Here is a 22,999-nt window from a genome sequence, read left to right on the forward strand (position 1 = left end):
TCCCTCATATTTACTTCAAAATATCCATTGTATTCAGAACACCATTGAATATTCTTTTATTTCCAATGGAATTCTGGAAAAACATTAATTCCCTGACATTTTTACCTCTATTTTTTCCTCAGGTGTGTTAATTTCACACTTATCTGCAAAGGATTTTTTTTGTTCATGTGCTTTCAGAAGAAATATCATGGCTCCAAGCACTAATAAGCCCGAGTCTGAGCATGGGGCGGTGGGGGTAGGGGAGTACTAGTTTTGTCACCCTGTTGTCTGAAACAGTTGGAGTATATTTTGGGGCCCGTAAGATGAATGATTGCAATGCAAAGTTAAATGCACAGGAACAATTCCATCTCTGGTTACAGTTATATTTAGTTAGTTCAGGTCTTAACTTTCAAAGTATAGATCTTAAAATACAAAATACTACTTGATCAAGTTCCCCGAAGCTTGAGTATTAAACATCTGCAAAAAGGTTTTATAAATTAAGAAAAAATAAGTTAAAATCATTTATCTCCTTGATAAATGAGGAGAAAAAACCCTATAACTTCCAATTACAAACATTTTAACTAATAACAGGCCAGCTTGTTTGTGTCTATACATTCTACTGACTAGATGTATTGTATTGACTAAAATTATGGTTAAAATAACCAAATAATCAGACAAAAAAAAGAAATTAAGATTTTACAGCACAGCTTGAAAGCAGCTTGCCTCCTTTGTGTTTCACAGCATTCTTAGCTTTGGACACAGATACGTCTTCCAGTATCAAATACTGCCAGCAATTTCTCAAATTATTTTTTGAGAATATGCCAAACAGCTAAAAAGAAATATTTAATAAACAAGGTCTGACAGATTTTTCTCATTTTTAAATCAAAACTGTTGATAAACTTCCTGTATTTACTGAAGAAAAAGCTGGCAATTTAATCTTTCAATAATTCTATACATAAGTTGGGGGCGGGGATGGGGCTGTTGGGCTTGGGGGGTTTTTGTTTTGGTTTTTTTTTCAATGTTTGTTTTGGTTTTTTCAATTGTACTGTACAGTGGCAAATTTCCCTGTTTTTTGTTAAACAAAACAACAAGCAATCAGTACGGATATTCAGAGGTTCATCATTAGTCTGTGCCCCCCCCAAATCACTTACACCAGCACTGCACGTCAGGTTGACACAGGAAAAATAAAAAGGACATTTTATGTAAATAAGCATATCTAGATTCTACATACTCAAGATACTGTCACAGTCTCTGAACGCAAAATTACATCTGCTGTTGAATCCTCCTAAGGAACTTAACAGACAACAAGGAATCAACACTGCTCGTTTCGTTTCCAACAGAGTTCAGGTGTACATATGCACTGTTTTGTGTTTCGGCTGTTTTTTTTTTTTTTTTTTTAATGTGAAATGTTATTGCACAATCCTATATACTTCAAAATTATGATAATGTAGTAATTTACACCAACAAGCTTATTCAAAAGATAAATATTACACTTAGAAAAACAACTGTTCAACAGCATTCAGATATGTATACAAGACAACAGTTTAAATCAATAAATGAAAAAGAAAATATTTCACTGCAACTGGGTTTAAAAAAAACCCAAAACACAACAGAAAAACAAACCACAACAACAAAACCAAAAAGCCATGTCAAGTTTCTAAACAAGCAATACGGAATACAACTTTATGTTATTCACAGGGTACAGCTCTAGTAACAGGATGTATTCTGGCATATTAATGTAGCATTTAAGCATAGACCTCTTGAACTATTCCCATAAAGACTTACAAAATCTCTTCTAACAAATGCCTTCAAGTTTGCCTTTTCTAGTAGTACCAGCATATCAAATTTACTATAGTTACATTTTGAATCTGCCAGTCAGAATGGCAACAATGCAGGCTGTGTCTTGAAATATATCTGGAAACTGCACTTACGTCTCATTCTTAACAGAAATTTTAGCAGTTTGTTGTGCTCTGGGAGATTGTAATATTCTTTCAACATTAGTAACTAAAGAGGTTTGAAGTATTTTTCCAGAGATATTTCAAAATTATTCTTATTCAATGTCCAGGGTTATATTTCAAAGTGTCAAGACCGCATCTTCAATGAGTGTATCCTTAACTTTGTAATTATATGTCCCAACAGTCAGGTCTGTATTTAGATATAATGCTTATGCAACACTGTACCCACAGAAAGCACTTCATAAATTTTGAAGCTGTAACTAAAAGCAAAAAAAGGCTAAAAAAACTACACCAACTCATTTTCATTTGCTAGTAAGTGACACTTAGTTGTTTTATCCAAGAGCTGTATTTGTAGAACCAACCTAGACAAAGAACAGATACCAGCTACACACCTGCATGTGTGTCAGTTCTGGCTTCTTTATAGTGAGGTAACTAAGCGCAAAGAAGGCTGAGCATAGTTAGCAAGAAACTTCTAATCCACCATATAAAATAAAGCCTAGAAGCAAAAACATCAGATAGGAAATTATCATAAAAAGCAGGTCTGTAAGGTAATTGTTTGAAAAGCGTGTACGTGGAAAGGACAAAGAGCAATGCTGTGGCACAAAACCACAGAAGGAAAAGAAACCGCACGCAATGCAGAAGCGCAACATGAAAAACAAAGTGAAGATGCACAGGAACGGAGATGCGGGGTGCAGTAAGAATAGCTTCAGTATTTAAACACAATCTTTACTTAAGTCTCAGCAATCTTAAGTGAACACGCGTGCAACAAATACTAAAATCGCATCACTGTTACCATCAAAATGATCCTATACGTGCTCCAGAAATAGTCTCTACTCTTGTCCTAGAGGTTCAATGTAAAATCCATTATAAGTAATAGCTGCGTTAGAGGAGGGTGGCGAGCAAAATCATTCAGAAAACAAGCCAGGACCTACCGTTGTCACCTCTGCTTGAGCAGGTATGCGGGGAAAGAGAAAGCTGAACTGAACAAAGCAACTCCGCTCCAGGCAGACGGGCGCACACCTCGAGCAGCTCCGGCCGCCTATTAAAGCTGTCATTTTAAACTGGAGCCGCCGCCTCGCTCCCGGCTGGGGACGGCTAAAGGCCGCCCCGTCTCGCCCTTCTTTTGACGGCGGCTCTTCCTCTTTCGGGACCCGGCAGCTGCCGAGCGCCCGGAGACCTCTGCCCCGGGGCTCGCCCCAGGCTCCCACCGCGCTGGGGCCTGCCGGGCCCGGCGGGGACCGAGGGGGGGGGGAGCGGAGGGAGGCCGCCCCCCCGCCCCGCCGTGGGGAGCTCCCCCGGGCGCCCCGCACCCCGCCGAGCGCCCCGCGGCTGTGGGGCCACGGACGCCCCCGCCCCCGCCCGGGCAGCCTCAGCCCCACACCCCAACCGCGGCGACGCGCGGGGAGGGGGTTTCGGCTCCTCTCGCCTACCGACCCCTTCCTTCCCTCTCCCCCGCCTCGGCCCCGCTGCGGAGGGAAGGGAGAGAGCGGGAGGGAGGGCACCGACACCCCCCTAAACTCACCAGCTGCTCGACGGCGGCAGCGCCTCTTCCCCTTCCGCCATAGCTGTTGACGTGCCTCCTCGGTCGGCCGTAAAGCGTGGTCGGGCGGTGCTGTGTGTGTGGTGGTGGGTTTTTTTGTTTTTTTTTTTTTTTTTCTGACACTCCTCCTTCCCACGCGCCCGCTCCCGTCCCCGCCTCTCCCATACTGTCGCGAAATGAGGGCGCCCGCCGCAAAGCGCGGAAGCCTGGCACAGGAGGAGGGAGGTGCCCTCATGAGGCGAATGGGCGGAGGTGAGGCGGGCCGGCCCGGCCCGGGCTGGGCTCGTCGCTGCCGCCGACCGCGCTCCGACGGCGTTCACCTGAGCCAGAACCGGGCTCGCCGCGGGAAGCGGGTCCTCAGGAACGGCTGCGGTTACGGGGCTCTCCCGCGGGGAGCTGCCCCGTAACGGGCCGGGCCGGGCTGACAGAGCTCCCCCTCAGGCAGCCGGCGGTTGGCGTCCCCGCGGAGGCGGTGGTGGGTGCGCGGCAGCCTGGCGAGGCTTGCTGCGGTCAGCTCCTCGTCCTCTCCGGTCCTGTGTGTCAGGGTGGGTGGTGGGGGAAGGCCCTACCGCCGGTTCAGGTCACCAGCAGCTGCAGATGCTTTCCTTTAGAAGACTTAGGAATCGGTTTCCCCGGCAGGAAAGCCATTCCGTGAAAAATTTGCATGTTTTCGGTTTTCATAAAGGTGAACTGCTTTGCTATGTATAGGTTTGATTATTAAATGACTTCACCTAATGTCAGTATTGTGCCAGGCTATACTCCACGAGTCAGAGAAAATTCGCAAGTTTTACACACCACCCTGTTTCCAAGGGCTAAAAATCACCTGGTAATATTCATTAGCAACCCTGGGCAGAACAACGCTAACGCTCTCGATCACGCACGTGTTTTACCCATCTACACCCTCGAAGGAAAAAAAAAATAGTATTCGTCTGTGAAAGTTCAGAAAAATGATTCAAGTAATTTATCCGTGGAATAACAGTGCCACCTTATGATAAATTCATGTCCTCACACTTGTCTGGTTTACTTCCACAGCTTGCCTGGGGATGTGCTCCGGTGTGTAAATACCCAGAATTTATGCGGGACTGCTCCTGTGAAAAAAGACACACGCTTGCTTAACTCGCAGGATCCCGTTCACCAAAGAGTCAAGAACATTCATCTTAAGGTAACATGCAATGTTTTCATGTATATATTTGCTTCTCAGAAAAGATTATATGAATTATGTTAATCAAGAAAGTAGGTATTTTACAGCATGAAACCAGGTTCAGGCAATTAAAAAAAATTAATATTGTGAAGGAGAGGGTAATATTTTCAATTCCTTTCCTCTCTTTCCCGCTTCATCTATATTTGTCACAAAAAAAAAAAACCCAACAAAAAAAAAAAGCCAACTAAAAACGCCATGCATTTTAGACACCTACTTAGGGAAAAAAAAAAAAAAAAGGTAAAATGTTCATGAGGCATCATTTTTCTCCTGGCCGTCTGGAAGTGGTGAAAGCTGGCGGGGGGAGAACGACAGCCCCCCGCCTCCCCCCCGCGCGCGCCACCGGGGCCCTCAGCGGCCCCGCCTCACCGCCGGGCGGGCTGTGCTAGTGCGCAGGCGCGGCCCTGGGGCCGGTGCCAGGCGCGGGCCGCGCGCGCCGCCCCGCCCTCCCCGCGTGGCGGTGGCGGTAGCGGCAGCGTCATGGGGGACACGCTGGAGGAGCCGTGGTGGGAGACTCCGTCCGGAGCAGCCAGCAGCCCAGGTACTCGTCTCTTGGAGCTCGCTTCTCACGCCGGCCTTGAAACAGTCTTCCTGAGGGCCAGCCCTCTCTTCCCCGGCCCTCATTCTTCCTTTTCGTTTATTTCGTTTCCCCCATCCCTTTAGCCCCCCGCCTTTCCCTTCTCCGGTTGTAATTTACTTCTGGTTTTCCTTTCTCGCTTTTTTTTGCTGTGCCTGCTTTTCACTGCTTGGTACCGATGGCGGTTTTGATTGTAAACAAAATCTCCGCAGCCAGGTGAGGTCTAATCTCTGACCCCTCAGACCCAGGATAGTTAGAGGATGAAGCGGCAAACGAAAATATCAGTACTTAAGTAAGAACAGGAACCCACTCAACAAAAATACCTTTAAGCGAATTTTAAAAAGCGGGGTGGGCCGGGGGGGAGAGGAAGAAAACCGCTTGCTGATTTCAGAGTTCAGCTGTCCCCTGCATTCATTTAGCTTCTAAACTGTTTTCTTCCAAACCGAGTTTCTTTGATGAAAGGACGTTGCATAATGCGTGTTGATTGTTGTTACCGACGTGAAGTTACTTACTGTTTTTAAAGGCATTGGAAACAGTAAATCCATGCTAGAGCCTTTGGAGTGAAAAATATCTGTGGTACTTGAAAAGCATCACCCATGTGCTCATTGGGGTGTCTTGCATCACCTTTGCCATGCCTTATTATAAGAGGGCAGGAGTTAAACAGCTTTTCTCCAGCCATTGCTCTTTGGAGTATGGTACTATGGTTGATTTGTCTCTTTTCCTGATGATTATAATATCTGGCCCCTATACTTGGCTTTTTTCAATGTGTCTTAAAGCACTTTACAGCCTGTGGTTGCATCTGTAATGTTGAGGTTCAGTGTGGAAATTTAGGTAGATCTAGGCAATTAAAATGCCTTAAGACTTTATAGTGTCCTATTTGATTGATTTTCTTTTTTAATTGATTTTTTTAATATAATATTGGTAAGAGTTGGGAGTTATTGGGAGTTATCGGGAGTTATCTGCACCTCTGGGAAGATCCCAGATCTTCCAGTGTCTTGACAAGGGTTGCTTATTTCCTGTGAAAAGGTACTTGGAGAATAGTTTGAGAGGGACCAATAGAAAAATTGTATTTATGTAATAAAGAGGGGTCACAAGCCCTTATAAGGCTCCTGAGCATTCCATTTGTATTTCTAGTCTCATGTAGGTTCCTTAAGCAGTTTCAGTTCCTATGGTAAATGATCTTCATCAGGAATTTTTCATTCAAGAGTCTTAAATATCTTAAGAGCCTATGCCAACCAGGTTTCATTTGGGGTGGGTGGTAAGCTGATTTTTGTAACATTGGCAGCTTTCCTTTAGAAACTGGATGCAAAGCAGGACTTGGATGATAAACTTTTGACATGATGGATAAACCGACTGACTTTGCGATGAGACTGTGAATCACAACTCTTCCAGTTAAGTAAAACTCCTTGGGATTTTTGCAATTGCATTGTTGAGCTACTAAAATAATTCAGGTGGGAAGTAGCCTCTGGAGGTGTCTAATCTAGCCCTGTGCTAGAAGCACTATATGCACTTTACTCCAAGAACAGTCTTTGAATGTGTTACCAGTAATGATTACAGGTGGGTGTTGTGCAAACCATGTACTCTGCTGTCCATATCCCACCTTTGTAAACTTATGTGGAGCCTGTTGTTGTATTAAGTTGACACAAGCTGTCAATAAAGTAAGAATAACATCCGTTACTTTTATTTTGTGTAGCTATTTTTCACGTACAACAGATGTAAAATCAAAGGTTAATTTGTAGCGCATCTTATGGATACTGTAAAATGCTTTACAATCAGTTGGCATGAAATAGGAAATCAGGGTTTACAATGTACAGTGTAAGCAGCAATACAAGAAAATAATTGCCTATTAGCGAGCACTTTTGACAGACTTGATCAAGTTTATTTCTGTGAAACATCAGGTTTCATTAAAAAAAAAGTTTACTATCCAACTTCATTTGCTGACCTATTTTAGAAAAGCATCTCTGCCACAGCTGTAGATGCAAAGCAGAAGTATTCAAAATGTACTTTTTAAATACTGATCTTTTGCCAAGTCCTTTAGCCCTAGAATAAGTCCTGACCAATGGAATATTCTTCATAATAACTCAGACCTCAAAAGTGTCTTAGATTTTAGCAACTTGTAGTTACAAGAGGCTGCTCTTCTGAGACTGTGCCTCTGTAGATGCTACTACATATGAAGTGGATGAAAGATGTTCAGACTGACTTGAAGGGTATGAAAACACAAAATATATATCCTAGTACACGGATATATAAGTAGTTCTTAATTTGCTTTTGGCCACATCATTGGAAATCATTATTTTAGAAGCCATAATAAAGATTAAAGGTGTTACTGTCACTTTGAGACATGAATGTTTACCCTGCTGCAGGTGGCTTATAAATGTAAAAAAAAACCCCAAAGCCAAAACTGACAAAAAACCTGGAGGGATTAGCCATCTATTTACCTTGTCACACTACACAAACTAAACAATCTTGCCCAATAACTTCTTCAGCAAACCTTTAACTTTGAGAGGATATTTGTGGAGAGAGCGGTTAGGGGTAATTGTCTACTCATCAGTGTTGTTTAGTGTTACGTGTGTCCCAAGTCATTTAACTGCAGGGCTTCCTTCCCTCCCTTTTTTCAGTTCATGTCACAACTATGTCTGGTCTTGAATATGATTTTTATATTGCATTCAGAACTATGAAGGAGAGGATAAGGAATACTAAGGAGTTTGTTTAGTACTGGTGAAAGACACCAACTTTTTCCTTTTCTCTCCATGAACAGAAAGAGCACTTCTCACTATAAATGTTCGTATCTTGCCTGTAGCCAGCATGCCACATCTCCCGAGCAGTTTGAGGGAGAGGGATGGACTTCTATTTTTCAGAAATTCTTCCAGTTTCCTCCTTTTATGTTACCACTCCTTGTCTTTCATTCTCCATGCTTTCTTTGTCTCCATTAATCCCTTAAGAGTGTAGTATCCCCCTTTGTCCGTTTATTTAGATCCTTAATAAGAGCTTATGTGGGCCATGTCCCTCATAGGTAGAAATGAATTGTGTCATCCCAAGACAGGTGCAAAAGACAGGGAACCTCTTCTATGTCAGCAGTACAAATAGGTGAGAAGTATAATATGGAGGATGATTTGACAGTACTTGTGGGGTCCTTTGTGGGCTCTAAAGCAAAGGATGCTATCGCAGTAATTAATTTCTTTCGCCAGAGGTTTTATCTTCTTTCTGTAGACTGGCCATAAAGGGTGCCGAATAGCATCAATTTGTAATATGTGATTTGAACTACTGAGAAGCGGACTGTTCATTGTAGTGCATTCAGTGGGAGTTTTGTTGTTTGATCAGAGCTGAGATCTGTTGGCGGACCCCTGTACAGAGAGTATCTTTTTTTTTTTTTGACTAATCCATGAGTTGCTGTCCCTTCTGATGAAGCTTGTTCTTGTACTGAAGATCTCTCCAATAAGCATGCCAAGTTGACAGCTCCGTTTTGAAATTTGTGTTTCTTCACGTTTACATACGCTCATTCCACAAGCTGCACACATATAATGGTGTGCTTCTGTGAACTTTACTTGGATCTGAGCATATATGACATGGAGCCTCAGAACTTTATAGTTACCTGCAGATTATTGAATAAAATTTGAAGCTGCCTCTTTTTAATATGGAAGAGTCATTCTTTAATTTCTGCATTTTGACACAAGTCTGTCTTGTAGGACACAAGCTGAAACAATTTTTCAGTAGACTGATCTTTTTAAACTTTTCTGTTTTTTTAAGTACTCCTAGAGAATTTCCTGTAGAGCTGTTGAGGGAGGTGTAAGTTTCTGTTGTGGGTTTGCAAAAATAGTCACGCAGCCGTACTAATGTGTTGTACTGTCTCAGTAGTTAGGTTAAACTTTTAGCTGTGAAATAAAAGGGAAAAAATCGGGTAACTGAATGCATCAAAATCTCTCCTTGCTTCAGCAAAAGGATCGCGATTCTGGCTATGGCACTGTGATCACCACCAGCTTTTGCTTTATTTAGGAATTAGGATTTGGCAGTTCTTAAAGAAAGACCTATGTGAAAGGAGTTTTCCCACAAATTATCGGTTGAGCCATTTAGACTGTTGGAATGCACTCTGTTAGGGGAAGAAGAATGAGGGAGACATTAATACCAGGGAAATAAATTAATTTTTATATTCTAAAACAGTAACTCATGTTAGTTGGTATTACAGGATTCCTGGAGGGGTGGGGGGGTGTCCTTACAGTGATGGTGTCTTGTTAGTTTTACCTTTCTAAAGTGGAAGAGTGAGAAATTTTCTCGTCAGAGCACCAATTGCTATTTTTCAGAAAATTGAAAACAACAAACCTGGAGTCTTTTTTAATGTTTTTAATATTTTTGTGTGTGTGTGTGTTGGCTGAAAGGGAAACTTTCAGTGAATTTTAAGTCTTTTAAAGAAGTTAATGCTTTAAGAAAAGCGAAAAGGCAAATTCTCTCATGGATGAACTTAGAACTACTTGTGCAAAGAGTTAGTTTGGTTAAAAAAACTTCACTAAGAGTTATGAATGCATTTATTTGAATGTGAGCAGTTGAAAAGAAGGGCAAAATTTTGGAGGAATGCTAGAACAGAATTACCCTTCTGTGTAAGTCACAACTTACTGTTAAGCTTGACACAAATTTTGAGCAGTTCCAAAATACTGTTTAAGTGAACTGAAATCTAAATACTATAGTCCAAATAAAATGGCAAAAGTTTATACAGATAATATAAACAATTTCCATCTCAGTTCTTGCATCTATTTTCCTGAGATAATGTCTGCACAAATGTGAGTGGGGATAGTCACACTAGTTAACTCATTGAGGAGAGAATTGTTCATCTTCAAATCATGCTTTTAAAGTGATGCTTGGCACAACAAGGAGCTCTGTATTTCTTTCAGTTCTGTGCGTTATAAAAGAGCAGAGTTCTCTTTATTCTGTCTTTACTACTGAACATGAGATATGCATACTGAAACACTTCTTGACTAGACCAACTTTGAAAAGAAAACGGCACCTCCTTCAACCCCTCTTCATTTGATTGACCATATGTTTTTATAAATCTACTGAGACAACATTAGTATTGTTATTTGTGGAACACATCAAAACTGAATTTATAGTAGAAACTTAATTGCATCTCATGCTTCTCTACTGTGAGGGCCAAATTCTGGAATTACACCAGAAAACTGGGAGCAGAGCTTGGTCCCTGCAGGCGTGCAGTTACCTTTGGCTCCTAAGAATTTGGCTGTCTCTTGATGTCCTGTGATTGGTGACCATTGACGTGCTGACCATGTGGATGGTTTCAGACTTTTCCCCAATGGAGACAACTACTGTTGAGATTCAGATTGCTTAAGTCCATTTTAGTGTCATAGATCACAGAAAATTTATTTACCTTCTCCCTCCGCTTTGAAGGCAGGTTTTAGACACAGTCCTTATAATGCGTAGCTTTCCAGAACTGCTGTCTTGGAGAGTTTTGTTGAGATGTCCAGCAGGAATTTTGACAGGTACTTTGGTTGTGCTCGCAGTCTTTGGTTTGGGGATCCGAGTTGGAATTGAACGACGGAACGCATCAGTAATCTTGAAATAAACCGAGAAAATAAGTCATACATTTGGGCAGAGAGATGGATTGTATATTTAGCTCGTCAGTGTCTTTTCCACTTCATAAAACTAAACGCATTGCTCTTAGGACTGTTTGTCTGAACTTCCTTTCTCTCCTTGGTAATGAGAGTGTAGCTTTGTATTTAACTTATCGACTTGATTGGTGAATATCAAAGAATTTGAATGGATTGAAATCCAGAGTGTAAATAAGAGGTGTTTCCTGTCAGCCCGCTGACTAGGGCAGCAGCCCTAGGGGCTGAGTGATGCAGTGCAAAGGCTGTGAACTGTGTGACTTCTCCAAGTGAATAATCAGAGAACTTCCACATGCAGAAGGAAATCTTGATTCAGTCCTGAGTAGCAGGCAGTACCTAGCTCATATTTACTGTGAGAGGTCATTCTTTGAAAATGACCACAGTGTACACAAAATGAATGTATTTGTAAGAGAGAACTGCCCCTCCAGAACCCATCATAGTCATATTTAATTGCAGAGAAGTAACTAAATAAAAATAAAAAGTGGTGAAGACATGTAAAGGCAAGGAGATTGTTTGAAAGGTACCATATCTGAAATTAGGGTTAAACATGTACTACCCATCAGAAAGGCTTTTTACATCACAAGTCTTTTTATATACCTTTTATGGTTGAGCAACAGAGTAAAAGAAATTCACTGAAGTTTTTTTAAAAAACCTAAAACGGAAATGGTGTTCAAACTTGGACAATAGAAAACAGCATCGAGACTGTGGTGAATTAAGTATGAATAAGAATGAGCTAGATCAGAAGAAGTTTTGAGAAACAACTTCCTAGTAGCCGTAAAAGTCTGCCTGGAATAAGTATTTATTTAAAAAGAAAGTATCAGAATTCAAAAGCCTGCCATTTGGCCACAGGTAATCATACATGACAGGAGTTCTCAAAAAGGATAAAGCTGAGCCAACATCAGATCATTGCATGTGCTCAGATGGAGGAATTTGGGGAAAGTTTGCACATCGCAGACATGTTTAATGGATCACGAGTCAGGAAAAAAAATCAACCTGGGTTAATTGAAGTTTGAGAACAAAGAGATAGAAAGAATAGTAATGATCCCCTAGAACAACGTGGTATTTTCCCAAGAGTTCTGAAGGAGATGTTTTAAATTCCTGAATCCTTGTAGTGATGTGCAGTCTGCCACTGAAATTGCTGGTGACGCTAGAGACATGTGATGCCACTGTTAGAGTAAAGCTTCACGGAAGATTTGTAAGTATAACTGCTGAACTGATCAAACTGTAGAAATGACAATAAGAAATAGCATGTACACCCACATGGTTACTAATTTTGCGATGGGAAGACATCCACACTCCTTTTTGAGGATAATATTCAAGAATGTGTTAGTCAGATATTGTTATATGGTATCGGATTGTCTAACAATGAGCTAGGCAGTGTCTGTGAATGTTCCAAGGCACTGGAACTGTTAAATTGTCAGTACTGTTGAATTGTTTGAGTGGTCCACAACCCGGATCTAACTCTGGAAGAATTCTGAGGCATAGTTGGGGAGTTTGCCCAGGGGAGCGTTCGTTTTGAGTAGGTAGTTTGTATATGGCTAGGCTGTTTTGGAGGCTTAGGAAGTTTCTTGTAGTTTGGGTTGACCTGTGTCTTAGACACAGGTGCCTTTAACTTACTATTCTAGATGTGACCATGTTATGTTATGATTTTTCAAAAAAATGTCATAGTGGTCTCTAACAAAAGAATCTTGGGAGAGCAAAGTTTCTGTGGAAAAAGAAGGAAAATTCTCACGGTTAAAAAGTGGCAAGTAGAGGATGTAGTAAGTTTTCATAGTATATTGGAGATACCATCTGGGCCTCATAGACACCTGTCTGGCAGTTCAGTGTTAACAAATGAAAAATAATGTATGTAGGGAAAACTAGTTTGCATACAGTAGTAAATGACATCTGTTGTCACTCAGAATGCAGATCCTGGAGTCACTGTAAATGGTCGTCATGGCTTAGCACCTGGCAATTGTCAAACAGGTAACAGGCAGGTTAGGAATTATTAGGAAAAGAATAATAACAAAACAGAGCCCATAATTTTTTAGTGTATAAATCCAAACCATGCCTACATTGTGAATGTTTTGCAGAGTTTTGTCCAAACAGCTCGGAAAAGGGTATGGCAAAATGCAGAAAAAGGTGGCAAAGACAATCAGTTATGGAATGGCTTCTGCATGAAGATTAACAACATAATAACATGCTTGAGAGGGCATCCACTGAAGGATGGGTTAAAGATAAGTAAAAAGCGTTTTCCCTTGTCAGTGAGCTACAAAACTCATCGGGACAGGCAGTTTTTGAGGTAATGATATAAATTGGTTTGGAGAGAGTTTAGACTGATTCATGGCGTCTGTCAAAGACTGCTAAACACAAGGATGTGATGTAGATTTCAGCTGTGGATAGCCATAAGTTGTAGACTGCTAGAGACTGGGTTTATTACTCTGCCTGATACTTAAAAGTTTTTTCATGAGCATTTTCTGCTGGTCACTGCCAAAGATGAGATACATAGATCCTGGATCTGAATGTGTATAACTTGTTTCATGTTTTTATTTTCAAGATTAGAAAGTTTCAATTTGCAGCTTTTTTTTTTTTTTTTTTTTTTAATACATTGAGAAAGGAAAGAGTTTGGCTTTGAAGGTGAGTGAGGGAAAAGGAGATGCATTTCTTTGCTCTGTGTTCCTTGAAGATTTTACCTCTAGGTGGCAGCAGAGGTTTTCTTTTGTACTGCATCCCAGTGTTTTCACTAAAACCTGACTGAAACTTGTTAAATGCTGAATAATAAAAAAAAATAACATGCATTTTCGTGGTAGTCTTCAGTTTTAGCACTTGTATTGTTAGTATGCCGGGAAAAAAAACCAAACCACAAAATCCAAACCAAAAAGCGTTTTGCTTCAGTTATCAAAGGCACCATGTTAAGAAAGAAGGGGTTGATATTGGAAGGGATAATTGTGTTACCGCTATATGGCTTTGAGTACTGAGTTGGAACAGTTTGCCTTCTGACTGTGTGGTATGGCCTTGTAGATAAGGCACAATATTGAGAATAAAACGTTTGGGTGGGCTATTCCTAGCAGTGCTACTGTCTGATATAAATTTAGAGGTGATATAAAACATGCCTTGGTTTCTTGACTATACAAAGAATTAAATTAGCCATGACTTGCTAAGCATATTGAAATGAATAGATAAAAATATTTATGTAAAGTCTTGCATGCTAAGGTGTGATTGTAGCTTTAAGAAGGAGTTGTGGGTTTGTTTGGGTTGGTTTTTTTGGTTTTGGTTTTTTTTTTTGAGAAGTGTTCCAGTTCAAAGATTCCAAGGGGTACAGAGTAGTTGGAGGATTCTGTCTGTAGTTGATTGAACAGCAGTTTTAGTGCTTCAAGAAGGTAGTTGTAGGCCCAGATTTTTACAGGTCTTGTGCATCTAACCAGTATTTAGGCTCTATGGTCTTACTAAATCAGTGGGAAGTTAGGTATGAAAATACCCCTGTGCTCTGGCCTGTAGTTTGCACCAGCTTCCAGCTCATTAAAACCACCATTTACAATATAGACTTCTGAGCTGTCAGATTTTGTTTCAAGCAAAAACTTTTTGGTGATTCAAAATGATGTTCTGTTTTGCAGTTCTGAATGACAGTATTGAATACATCTAAATTATTATCACATAGTGCTGAGAGTTGCATTATAACTGATGACTTTGTCAAGGTTTGGTCTGCTTACAGTGTTTGTATTGCTTTCTTTTGTGTGTGTTATGTTTGCTTAAATCCACAGTAACTGAATTGGTGAAATTTCTGGCATAGGCTCAAACTTGAGAATAACAGCTGTATTATAGGGCTTTTTTCATATGCAAATAAACTATACCAGTTAAGTTTCTGTGCCAGGACTACTAAACTTGCGCTTCAGTGGTTGTACCAATCTAACTGTATAGCACTAACTTTGATTGTAGGCAGGGATTTAACGAACCGTCCATCCAGTTCTCTTTTCTTCCTCATTTAGCACTTAAAAATTGTTTTCTTTTTCATCATTCCTGTTACAAATTCTAGAGATGAAAGGCTGAATGACTTAAATTTAAGGAAAATGGTTGTTGACACTTCACTTTTTAATTTAATTACATGTGTAGCTAGATCAAGGACTCAACTTGGTTTATTTTTTAAAACTTGGTACTCAGCAAAGTATGAGTCTTGGATATGAGTTGTAATATCATATTATTGATATGGGTCAGTTGACTAGATCAATGCTTAAGCTGCTGTAAGATGTACCTGTAAAGAGGGAATGGCATTATCGTAGAATTGTTTAGGTTGGAAAAGACCTTTAAGACCATCAAGTCCAACCGTTAACCTAGCACTGCCAAGTCCACCTCTAAACTATGTCCCCAAATGCTACAATGTGGGAATTGTCTGGAAAGTAGTTGGAAGTAACTGTATATCAAATTCTGCATTGGTTTAGTTGTATGTGTACTGAAAATTCTTGTGCAATCCTCTGGGTTCTTTCCATACTACCTAGTGTAGGGGCATGTAAGCAGATACATTGGCTATGCTTGTGTGTTGGAATGTCCATTTTGGTTCTTTGGGCAGGCTTGAATGACTAAAAAAACCCCTATATATAGATTTTGGTGGGCTTTTTCAATTTGATTTTTAACTCTTATCTATGTATGGGAAGTCTGTGTACACACCAAGAATCTCTTCAAAAGCATGCACCCTGTCTAGCAATTTGTTTTCTTCCTCAAGATGAATGGTTTTCAGTCTCCCCCATTCTTTTTTTGACACACACATGTATTCTGAATTTGGTGGCTCTGTGTTCATCATTGCTGTTTTGTTGTGGCTCCTTGAGTTCCCATTTGTAGGCCAATTCTATGTTTGCTGTCTTTCCAAGTGACATAAGAGGAAATAAGATATGTTTATCTGTCAAAAACCAAACTGAGCTGCCTTTCATGCTCTGGAGAGCCCTTGTGAATTCCCATCAGTGCTCTCAAAACACCCCTAGAAATGAAATGCTACCCAGGAGCTACCTATCTGAGTAGTTGTGCAGTTTCCCTTTACTTAATGTGTCTAAACACAGTTAAGTAAATATCAGCAAATAGTTACTGCATCAACAAAGACAACCCCAAAGACATTAAACTAGACGCATTTTTGAAATGAGAAGATTTGGTATGTCTGTCTGTAAATATAACAGCATCATATTAGTTTAAGGTGTTAGACTCAGAAAATACCGAAGTTTTTGTCAGTAGTGGTTACAGTTGTAGAAATAAGCAGTTAAAGCTCATTTTCAAGGCAAGCAATGATCTAAGAATCAAGAAAACTGGAGTTTCATAAGGATCTTTTAACTTCCTCAGTTTTAAATTAACTTCTGAAGGGGAGGTCAATAGGAATTGGCAGGAGAAAGAGTGTTAGAGTCAGAACTTGCATGCAGCAGCTGTGTTTGTTGTTTCATAGTGAATGACAGTAGGTACCTCAGGGATGGGGACAAACACCCCATGGGTGACAATTGTGGAATTTTCACACGTGACTGTGAAAATGGCCCTTCTTAACTTCAGCAAGTTAACTGTGAAAGCATGCTCTAAAATATCAGGATATATATTCTGTACACACTTTGATCCCCCCCCCGGGCACAGAGGTAGCTTATCTGTTATTTATATGGGTCATAAGGTATTTTACCACAATACAATGCTTGCTTTCTGGGCAGTGAGCTAAGGCAAGTCGGGGAAGGGGTGTCAAGGAGACAAAATATGTCTGTTTCTGTACTGTTCGAGTAGTTCTCCTGCTTTTGGTCCTAATACTTTTTTTTTTTCTTTCCCCCTCTGGAAGTATGATGTATGCTTTGCTTCCTGTTTGAACTGTATTCATCTAAATAGTGGGGGAGCATGTAGTATTTCTGCTGTAAGTTTTATTATTTACCTTTCTACAGTTATTGTAGAACTTGATCTAGGAGAAATAACTTTAGATAAGGTTCTTTCTCACTGCTTAAATTTTTAGTTTAAGAAATTTGAATGTCAGAGAGGATAATTTTCAACTTTTTTGAGGGTGGCTGGGGGATAGTGCTTAAGATCCTTTACACAGAAGTCCATGTATGTGCACAAGCATGCCTGTTGCCAGACTTAAGTTTGTTCCTGGATGACTGAATGCAGTCCGAACAGAAGCCAGGTCTGCAAGTGAGAATGAGTTAAGATTAAGTGATAAACCTGAATATTCTCTTTGGTCTCCAAACAACACAGCTTTGGCTGAAATTTCCAGTTAGGCCTCCTCAACTGCACAGGGCATTCAGATATTTCCTTTCTTTCACTAGGTCCTGGTATCTTCTAGGAATCCAGAGGGAAAATTCTCAGTTGCTCTGCATTTCCTTTTATGCAACCCACTTGTATGCATGACTACATTGAGATGTATAAGCAGGAGCAGTATAAATAATCCTTATACTTACTAATGTTGGTGAGACCTTAGCCGGGGTATAGTCTGGCTTGGGGCACTGCATTGTCACACCATTATAAACAGCTCTGCAGAGGGAAAATGATTAGTAATGTGTACAGTTGTACTTGAGCTATTAAGTGGGAGAGCAAAAACAAAACTGAGGAAAGACATGATAATTGTCTTCTAATATGTGAAAGTCTGTTGCAGAGAAGATGGTTTTTGAAGTCCAGTCTGTTATAGATTCCTGGGGTAACTGTGTAATTGTCATTGCAGAAGCTTTTTAGAACAGGATCAACCAGGCATTTGTTTGGAAGGGTTTAAGTCAAGTTGTAGTAAGGGCATAGGCTGGAAAATGTCCTGAGCTCCCTTCTAAGCTCTGTCTTCTGTGATTTCTACTGTTCTGCTGATATTTGGCATATTACAGCACTCTTGATTTCAATAATATGACCTATTTGACAGAAAAATCTATATTAATATTAGAAATAATTTCCATATATGTGACATGATTTGCAGTCATGTACCCAAATGTGTCACTGTGGTCTTATTTCCTGAACACTAGGTTTAAATCTACTTTCTGGTGGTAGGGAAAAGAAGCACAGTTGGACAGAGTTGGAGGCAGAAGTTGTATTCCTAATTGCTAAAATTCTGTTATGTGCCTTGCTTTTCTTGGGACATGTCTTCACTGGGAAATGTGATAATCTTTCAAACATAAGATAGTTTAAAGACTCATTTTTAACAGATAATCGACAAGATGCAGGGAAAGGTTATGTTGTGGGTCAACTCCCCTAGGACAGGGATTTACCTGGGACTGGTTGATCAATATCGCCATGCTGCTGGCTGTTCTCTGAAATGAACAGTTGCTTGCTGTTAGTTTTCTTCCCTTTGTCCCTTGAAACGAGGAGGGATCTCGGGCACCTTGTTAGGGCGCTTTAGGGTCCCTAAGAACAGTAGGAGTATGGCCCTTTTAAACGATACCAAACACACTGCAATGTTAATTCTGTCCAGGAGAGGGTAGTGCCGGCACTTAAAGTCTTCTGCTGGTGCTTAACTGTTAGTGTTTTTATATAATACATTATTTTACAAATCTGTGTGAGATCATCAATTCACTTCGTTTAAAGCTGCACTGCCATTTGTTGAGTATGATTCTTGGCAGTGGCTATTATTCTGTACAGATTGTGGGCAGGTAGGGATATATGTGTTTGGGCATTTCTAAGTATGCAGTTTTTAAAGATCTGTGGAACTGCACTCATACCTATGCGCACGTTTTAACATGAAAACGTCTTCAGTATCAATATGGTTTGTTCAAAAGCTTTGATTATATTTTTCCCATATTAATTAATATATATGTTGAAGAAGCATACAGGGGTAACCAGGTTGGGCTCAAATGTGTTCTGCATGGAGAAGGAAAAAGAACTCTCTGCTTTTACCATCATGGGTTTTTTTTCCTGGCTGGGAGCAGGCTGTTTTCCTCTGTGAAGGCCACATTTAAAGGTGTGTTAATCAGAGTTCTATTTTAAATATATATTAAAAATGTTTATATATATATATATATATATAAATGATATTTTTAAAAAAAACTTTACCTTTTGTCCAGCCAAGATTGATGTTTCTACGGGATAAAACATGACCTATAATGGCTTGAGTGTGAGGCAATCAAGGATAAGAAATGCTAGATTCTAATCACAATTGAAGCTGCCTTGCTGTGATTTTGCACAAGTCAATTAGCTTCTCTCCTAAAAGAGGAGTAATTTTTTACTACCCCAGAAGGATGTTAATGGGACTGATGAATGTTTGTTGTATATTTGGAGTGCTTTGTGATGTATTTGCATGCTAGATTGTATCTCTTCAGACAATAATGGTAGCATCTAAGGTGATGGGACCAGGGCTTTGGCAGTGATTGCAGCATAAAGTGCTCATCCTTTTTGCTTGCTCCTTCAGTTATGCTGATGTAGCTCTTTTGTAGAGCTGTGCTGTGAAATGGATCCTGTTTTTTTAATAAAGACTTGTGGAGTGTGGTGTGTGTTTTGGTTTTTTTGTTTGTTTATTTTTGTTTGTTTGTTTGTTTTTAAAAATCCAGGTTAGTTTCTTGACCTGGCTCTCTGTGCTGCCCTCCTGAACAGAGATGACAGCATAACTGTAAGGGCAGTGTTTTGTGATATGGGATGTGGTAGGGGTAAGAAAGGGGAGGGAGCTTCTTTTGTCCATCCCTGTATGAAGATTGTGTGATATCAGGCCTTTGCTTGGCAAATAGAGAGTCATTGATAAGAGGTCTTTCCTTTCGTACTCAAAATCAGTTTCCCAAGAGTACTTTGCTTAGTGGTCAGAGGAGAATCATGTTCAGTTGACAGGTCTGATACTTGAGGCTTTCTGGGTGCCCACAATATGGTGGGTCATTGAGTGGTGTGCTAGTCAGCTGCATCTTGGGGCTACTGACTGCAGGTTTGTGCAAACACTTCATGCTGCTTACATTTTTAAGGTTGGTCTTTTTTTTTTTTTATCAATTTCCCACTTACAGTACTTGGTGTTAATTTTAAAATGTCTTTATACACGCACTCGTGCTCTACTTGAACCATAAGATCTTTTTCTCTTCTGTTTCTTGGTAACATAATGTTTTGGTAATCTTTGCTTAAGCCTGGAGATTAGGCAGTTGTCAGTTTTTGTTTTGCCTGTCTCTATCTGTTTCCTAGGGACAAAGTCATCCTGCAGATGGTTTCTCCATTTCCATCACCTAACCCTGCAGCATCCATTCAATCTCAATCAGAAAGTGGTGCTGTACAACTCTGTTTCTGATTATTTTTTCCCCAGTGCGGGGAGCATGACTTCTTAAGCCTTCCATGAGATGTTTACATACAGGTCTTTCTTCTTATTATAGCCTTACATTCTGTCCCCAAATGAGGGGGGATCAGGAAGATTAGCTGGCTGCTCCTTTAATTTTTGTCAATTCTATTTCTTAATTAGCTACTTGAGGGAAGTTTTTAAATAACTTGAAATACTACCTCTCAGTTGATGGATAGACACTTTGCTCTCAGAATACCATTATTGCTTCTTATTCTCTTTTTTTTCTTTCTCCTTTTCCCTCCCTCCCCTCATCCATCCTCCCTGTAAGGACAAAAATTACAAATATTTCTTCTGAAATATTTAATCACATGAAAAGAATGACTTAAAAATGCTGAGCACCAAACTGTTTGTGCTGCCCTTGCTTGTGTTCCTTTGCTCACTCACTGAAATAAAACTGAAAAGATGAAGGAAGGCTGATAACTACTGCCATTTTTTATCAGTTAATTCTCCCTTTTTTCCGTGGGGACTTAACATCCAGGGGAAAGGGTAGATTTTTAGACTTCAGAGGAGATGCTTTCTAAGAGTTTTGGAAAAGAGACGCATTGATATTATGATCTGCTGAAAACTGCTTTTACGTTCTCTTTCACAGTTTAATCCCTCTGATACATGCTACTTACTTTGTGACCACATTTCCCTTTAACATTTAATTGAATCATTACATACCTATCAGATTTTAGGCTTTTAGGCAAATGCTGAAAACAAAAGTGTCTCAGCCTCCAAATTAACAGCAATACTTACCATTTATAGAATGCTTGAAATTCCTAGAAAAGCTGCCTTACTTGGTTGATTTTTAATATAATTATGGTAAATGTTTTTGTTCAGAGTGTTTAAATCAAGTTGCAGACAACTCATTTAATTTTCTCCTTGCTCTGCTGTTTTCTCTTTGTCTGCCAAGGAAGTGGGTGAATATTCCCACTCAGCAAAATGGAAATAATCTGAAATATGGAGTGGTGATCTGAATAACTTGAGGTTAATTTGTAAATAGGTAATTTGAGTCCTTAAACTATGCTTCCTATTTGTTATTTTATGATAAAATTACAGCTAACTTAACTGTTTGAACAGAAATAAGTTTCAGCTCTCAACAAATACATCCAGGTGTTTATGTTCTCTGCTGTGCGGTTTGAAATAGATCTTGGGAATTTGAACAGGATGAACCTGTTTTATTCTGCAAACCTTATCTTCAGGCAAAATAATTACTTGATTTTTCGTCTGTTGAGATGAATGACAAAAATTCCACTGTGAAGTCAGTGAAGATCTAGACATATTGTTTCATCAGCAGGGGAATGTAAACATTATCCCTTAATCAAGGTGTGTTTTTAGGAAAAGTGGCAAGTTCATTTACAGGCAGTGGTGATTGCTGCTTCTTACTTAGGAGTTAATGGTCATGAGTGGGTGCTTCCTTTGTCTTTTGTCAATTGGACAGTTACTGGTAAACCATCATGAGTGTAAGGATTAAGATGTGAACAGCAGTACTGTCCTATTTAATAATTAAACTTGTAACTAGTGTGAACTCTCACCTAGGTTTTGTGTTCAAAACTTAGCTTTAAACTCTGAATGCCCTTATTCATAATAGCTTGGTAGTTGTCCAAAGGACTAAGTGTGCTTATTGCTATGTCCGGATTTATGCTTTTCTTTTATAAGATGTTGTAATAGATGGCCAGGTGGTTAATGGTCAACACATTTTCTGTGTATTTTGGAACCCAGGTATGAAACGAAGGTGTGGGGTTTATTTTGTTCTTTTGTTTTGTTTTGTTTTGGGTTTGTTTTTTTCTTTTTTTCTTGTAATTTGTCCCTGCAGAGATCTTGGGTATGGATCAGCAGGATATGCAGTATCCCAAATTCTAGAAGTGCAGAGAATGTGTTTGGAATGGACTGCTTTTTTATTTTGAATGAGCCCTGCGGTTAAGACTGTGTAACCTGAATGTAGTTAATTAACTTGTTCATATAATTAACACAATCTAAAATTACTATAATCTTGACTTGCCTGACTGCTGGCTGCTGTCTTGATCAGTAACTTTTGCTGAAGTTGGTGGGAGTCAAAGTTTGCTTTGCAGAATAAGACTAGGTACTTATGACCCAGATCTTAGTTAGATTTCACTTTTACAGTCATTGGAGATAAACTGAGACAACACAAGTAGGAGTGACCTCTTATGAAGCCCAGTAACTTCAGGAGATGCTGTATCAGGTTATGCATGACATTAAGCTAGGGTTGTGCAGGTCCACATTTTAAAATTGCTACTGCTCAACTGTAATACATCTGTTATATCCATTTCTACCACATACCTTATAATTTAATGTTCTTCTTCCCATTGTTAATTTTACTGAGAAAAACTGTGTATGGGTTGTGGGCTTTGCATTTCAATAGAAAATGTTCTTTCTAAAATCAGTTATTACCTACAGTTGTAATCATTTCGATTCTTGTCCATCAAAAGGACTTAAAATAGTAAAAGTCCCTTGTTATGTGAAAGCATGCACCAAAGTCTTTTGCTGAATTAGTTGCTAAGTTATACTGCAGAAAGTTTTTGGTTTTTTTTTTCTCTAGATAATGTAAGCTGAATAAAGATAAGGGTTTAGTGAATAAGAACTTCTTGCTTACTTGCAAGCTTCCTGGTTGAGAAGGAGCTTGAATTTTTAAAAAAAATAATCCCACTCCCAAGAGCATAAGATACATGGGCATTTAACTTTTTAAAATAAGAAGCAATGTTCCAATTTACATTTGCAGTTTACAGCTTTTGAGAAAAAGAGACATTTGAAAGTGCATTCCAGGTCTTTTGGGCTGATTCACATTCAGGGTCACGTTAGTCCACTACTACCAGTATTTTCTGGGAGGTTAAGACTGACTGCTTGGCACATGTGTAAAGGACAGAATTGCTTACATTTCTGTCCTTTTCTTAGGCACTAATACTGTATCCATCATTGAAATATCTTAACCT

General features: G+C 39.8%; 3 protein-coding genes across 15 annotated transcripts in view; 1 reads left to right on the forward strand and 2 right to left on the reverse strand.

The window, feature by feature from the left end:
* TBC1D23 (TBC1 domain family member 23) overlaps positions 1–3,630 on the reverse strand; it is a 36,139-nt gene extending 32,509 nt beyond the window's left edge. Inside the window, exons 1-3 of one of the 5 annotated variants that reach the window (XM_069785705.1) lie at positions 3,457–3,497; positions 2,867–2,973; positions 2,728–2,775 (exon numbers count right to left, since the gene is read on the reverse strand). Coding sequence is in view for 2 of the 5 variants with exons in the window: in XM_069785709.1 (XP_069641810.1) it covers positions 3,457–3,497 (41 nt within the window). In the remaining 3 variants the exon portion in view is untranslated. Of the gene's footprint in view, positions 1–2,727; positions 2,776–2,866; positions 2,974–3,456 lie in introns of all 5 variants that reach the window. The other 4 variants (XM_069785707.1, XM_069785709.1, XM_069785708.1 and 1 more) reach the window with 4 other exon arrangements.
* A 776-nt stretch (positions 3,631–4,406) lies between these two features.
* FILIP1L (filamin A interacting protein 1 like) overlaps positions 4,407–22,999 on the reverse strand; it is a 213,062-nt gene continuing 194,469 nt past the window's right edge. For 6 of the 8 annotated variants that reach the window (XM_069785686.1, XM_069785687.1, XM_069785691.1 and 3 more), the window contains 2 exons: positions 10,621–10,805; positions 6,909–9,336 (listed from right to left, as the gene is read on the reverse strand). In XM_069785686.1, coding sequence (XP_069641787.1) covers positions 9,246–9,336; positions 10,621–10,805 — 276 coding nt within the window. In that variant the 3' untranslated portion in view covers positions 6,909–9,245. Of the gene's footprint in view, positions 4,563–6,908; positions 9,337–10,620; positions 10,806–22,999 lie in introns of those variants that run through there. The other 2 variants (XM_069785689.1, XM_069785690.1) reach the window with 2 other exon arrangements.
* Positions 5,063–22,999, forward strand: part of CMSS1 (cms1 ribosomal small subunit homolog) — a 244,484-nt gene continuing 226,547 nt past the window's right edge. The window contains exon 1 of one of the 2 annotated variants that reach the window (XM_069785721.1): positions 5,063–5,213. In XM_069785721.1, the coding sequence (XP_069641822.1) occupies positions 5,153–5,213 (61 nt within the window). In that variant the 5' untranslated portion in view covers positions 5,063–5,152. The remainder of the gene's footprint in view (positions 5,214–22,999) is intronic. The other variant, XM_069785720.1, reaches the window with a different exon arrangement.

Source organism: Haliaeetus albicilla, chromosome 6 (genome assembly GCF_947461875.1).
Source record: "Haliaeetus albicilla chromosome 6, bHalAlb1.1, whole genome shotgun sequence".
Lineage (NCBI taxonomy): Eukaryota > Metazoa > Chordata > Aves > Accipitriformes > Accipitridae > Haliaeetus > Haliaeetus albicilla.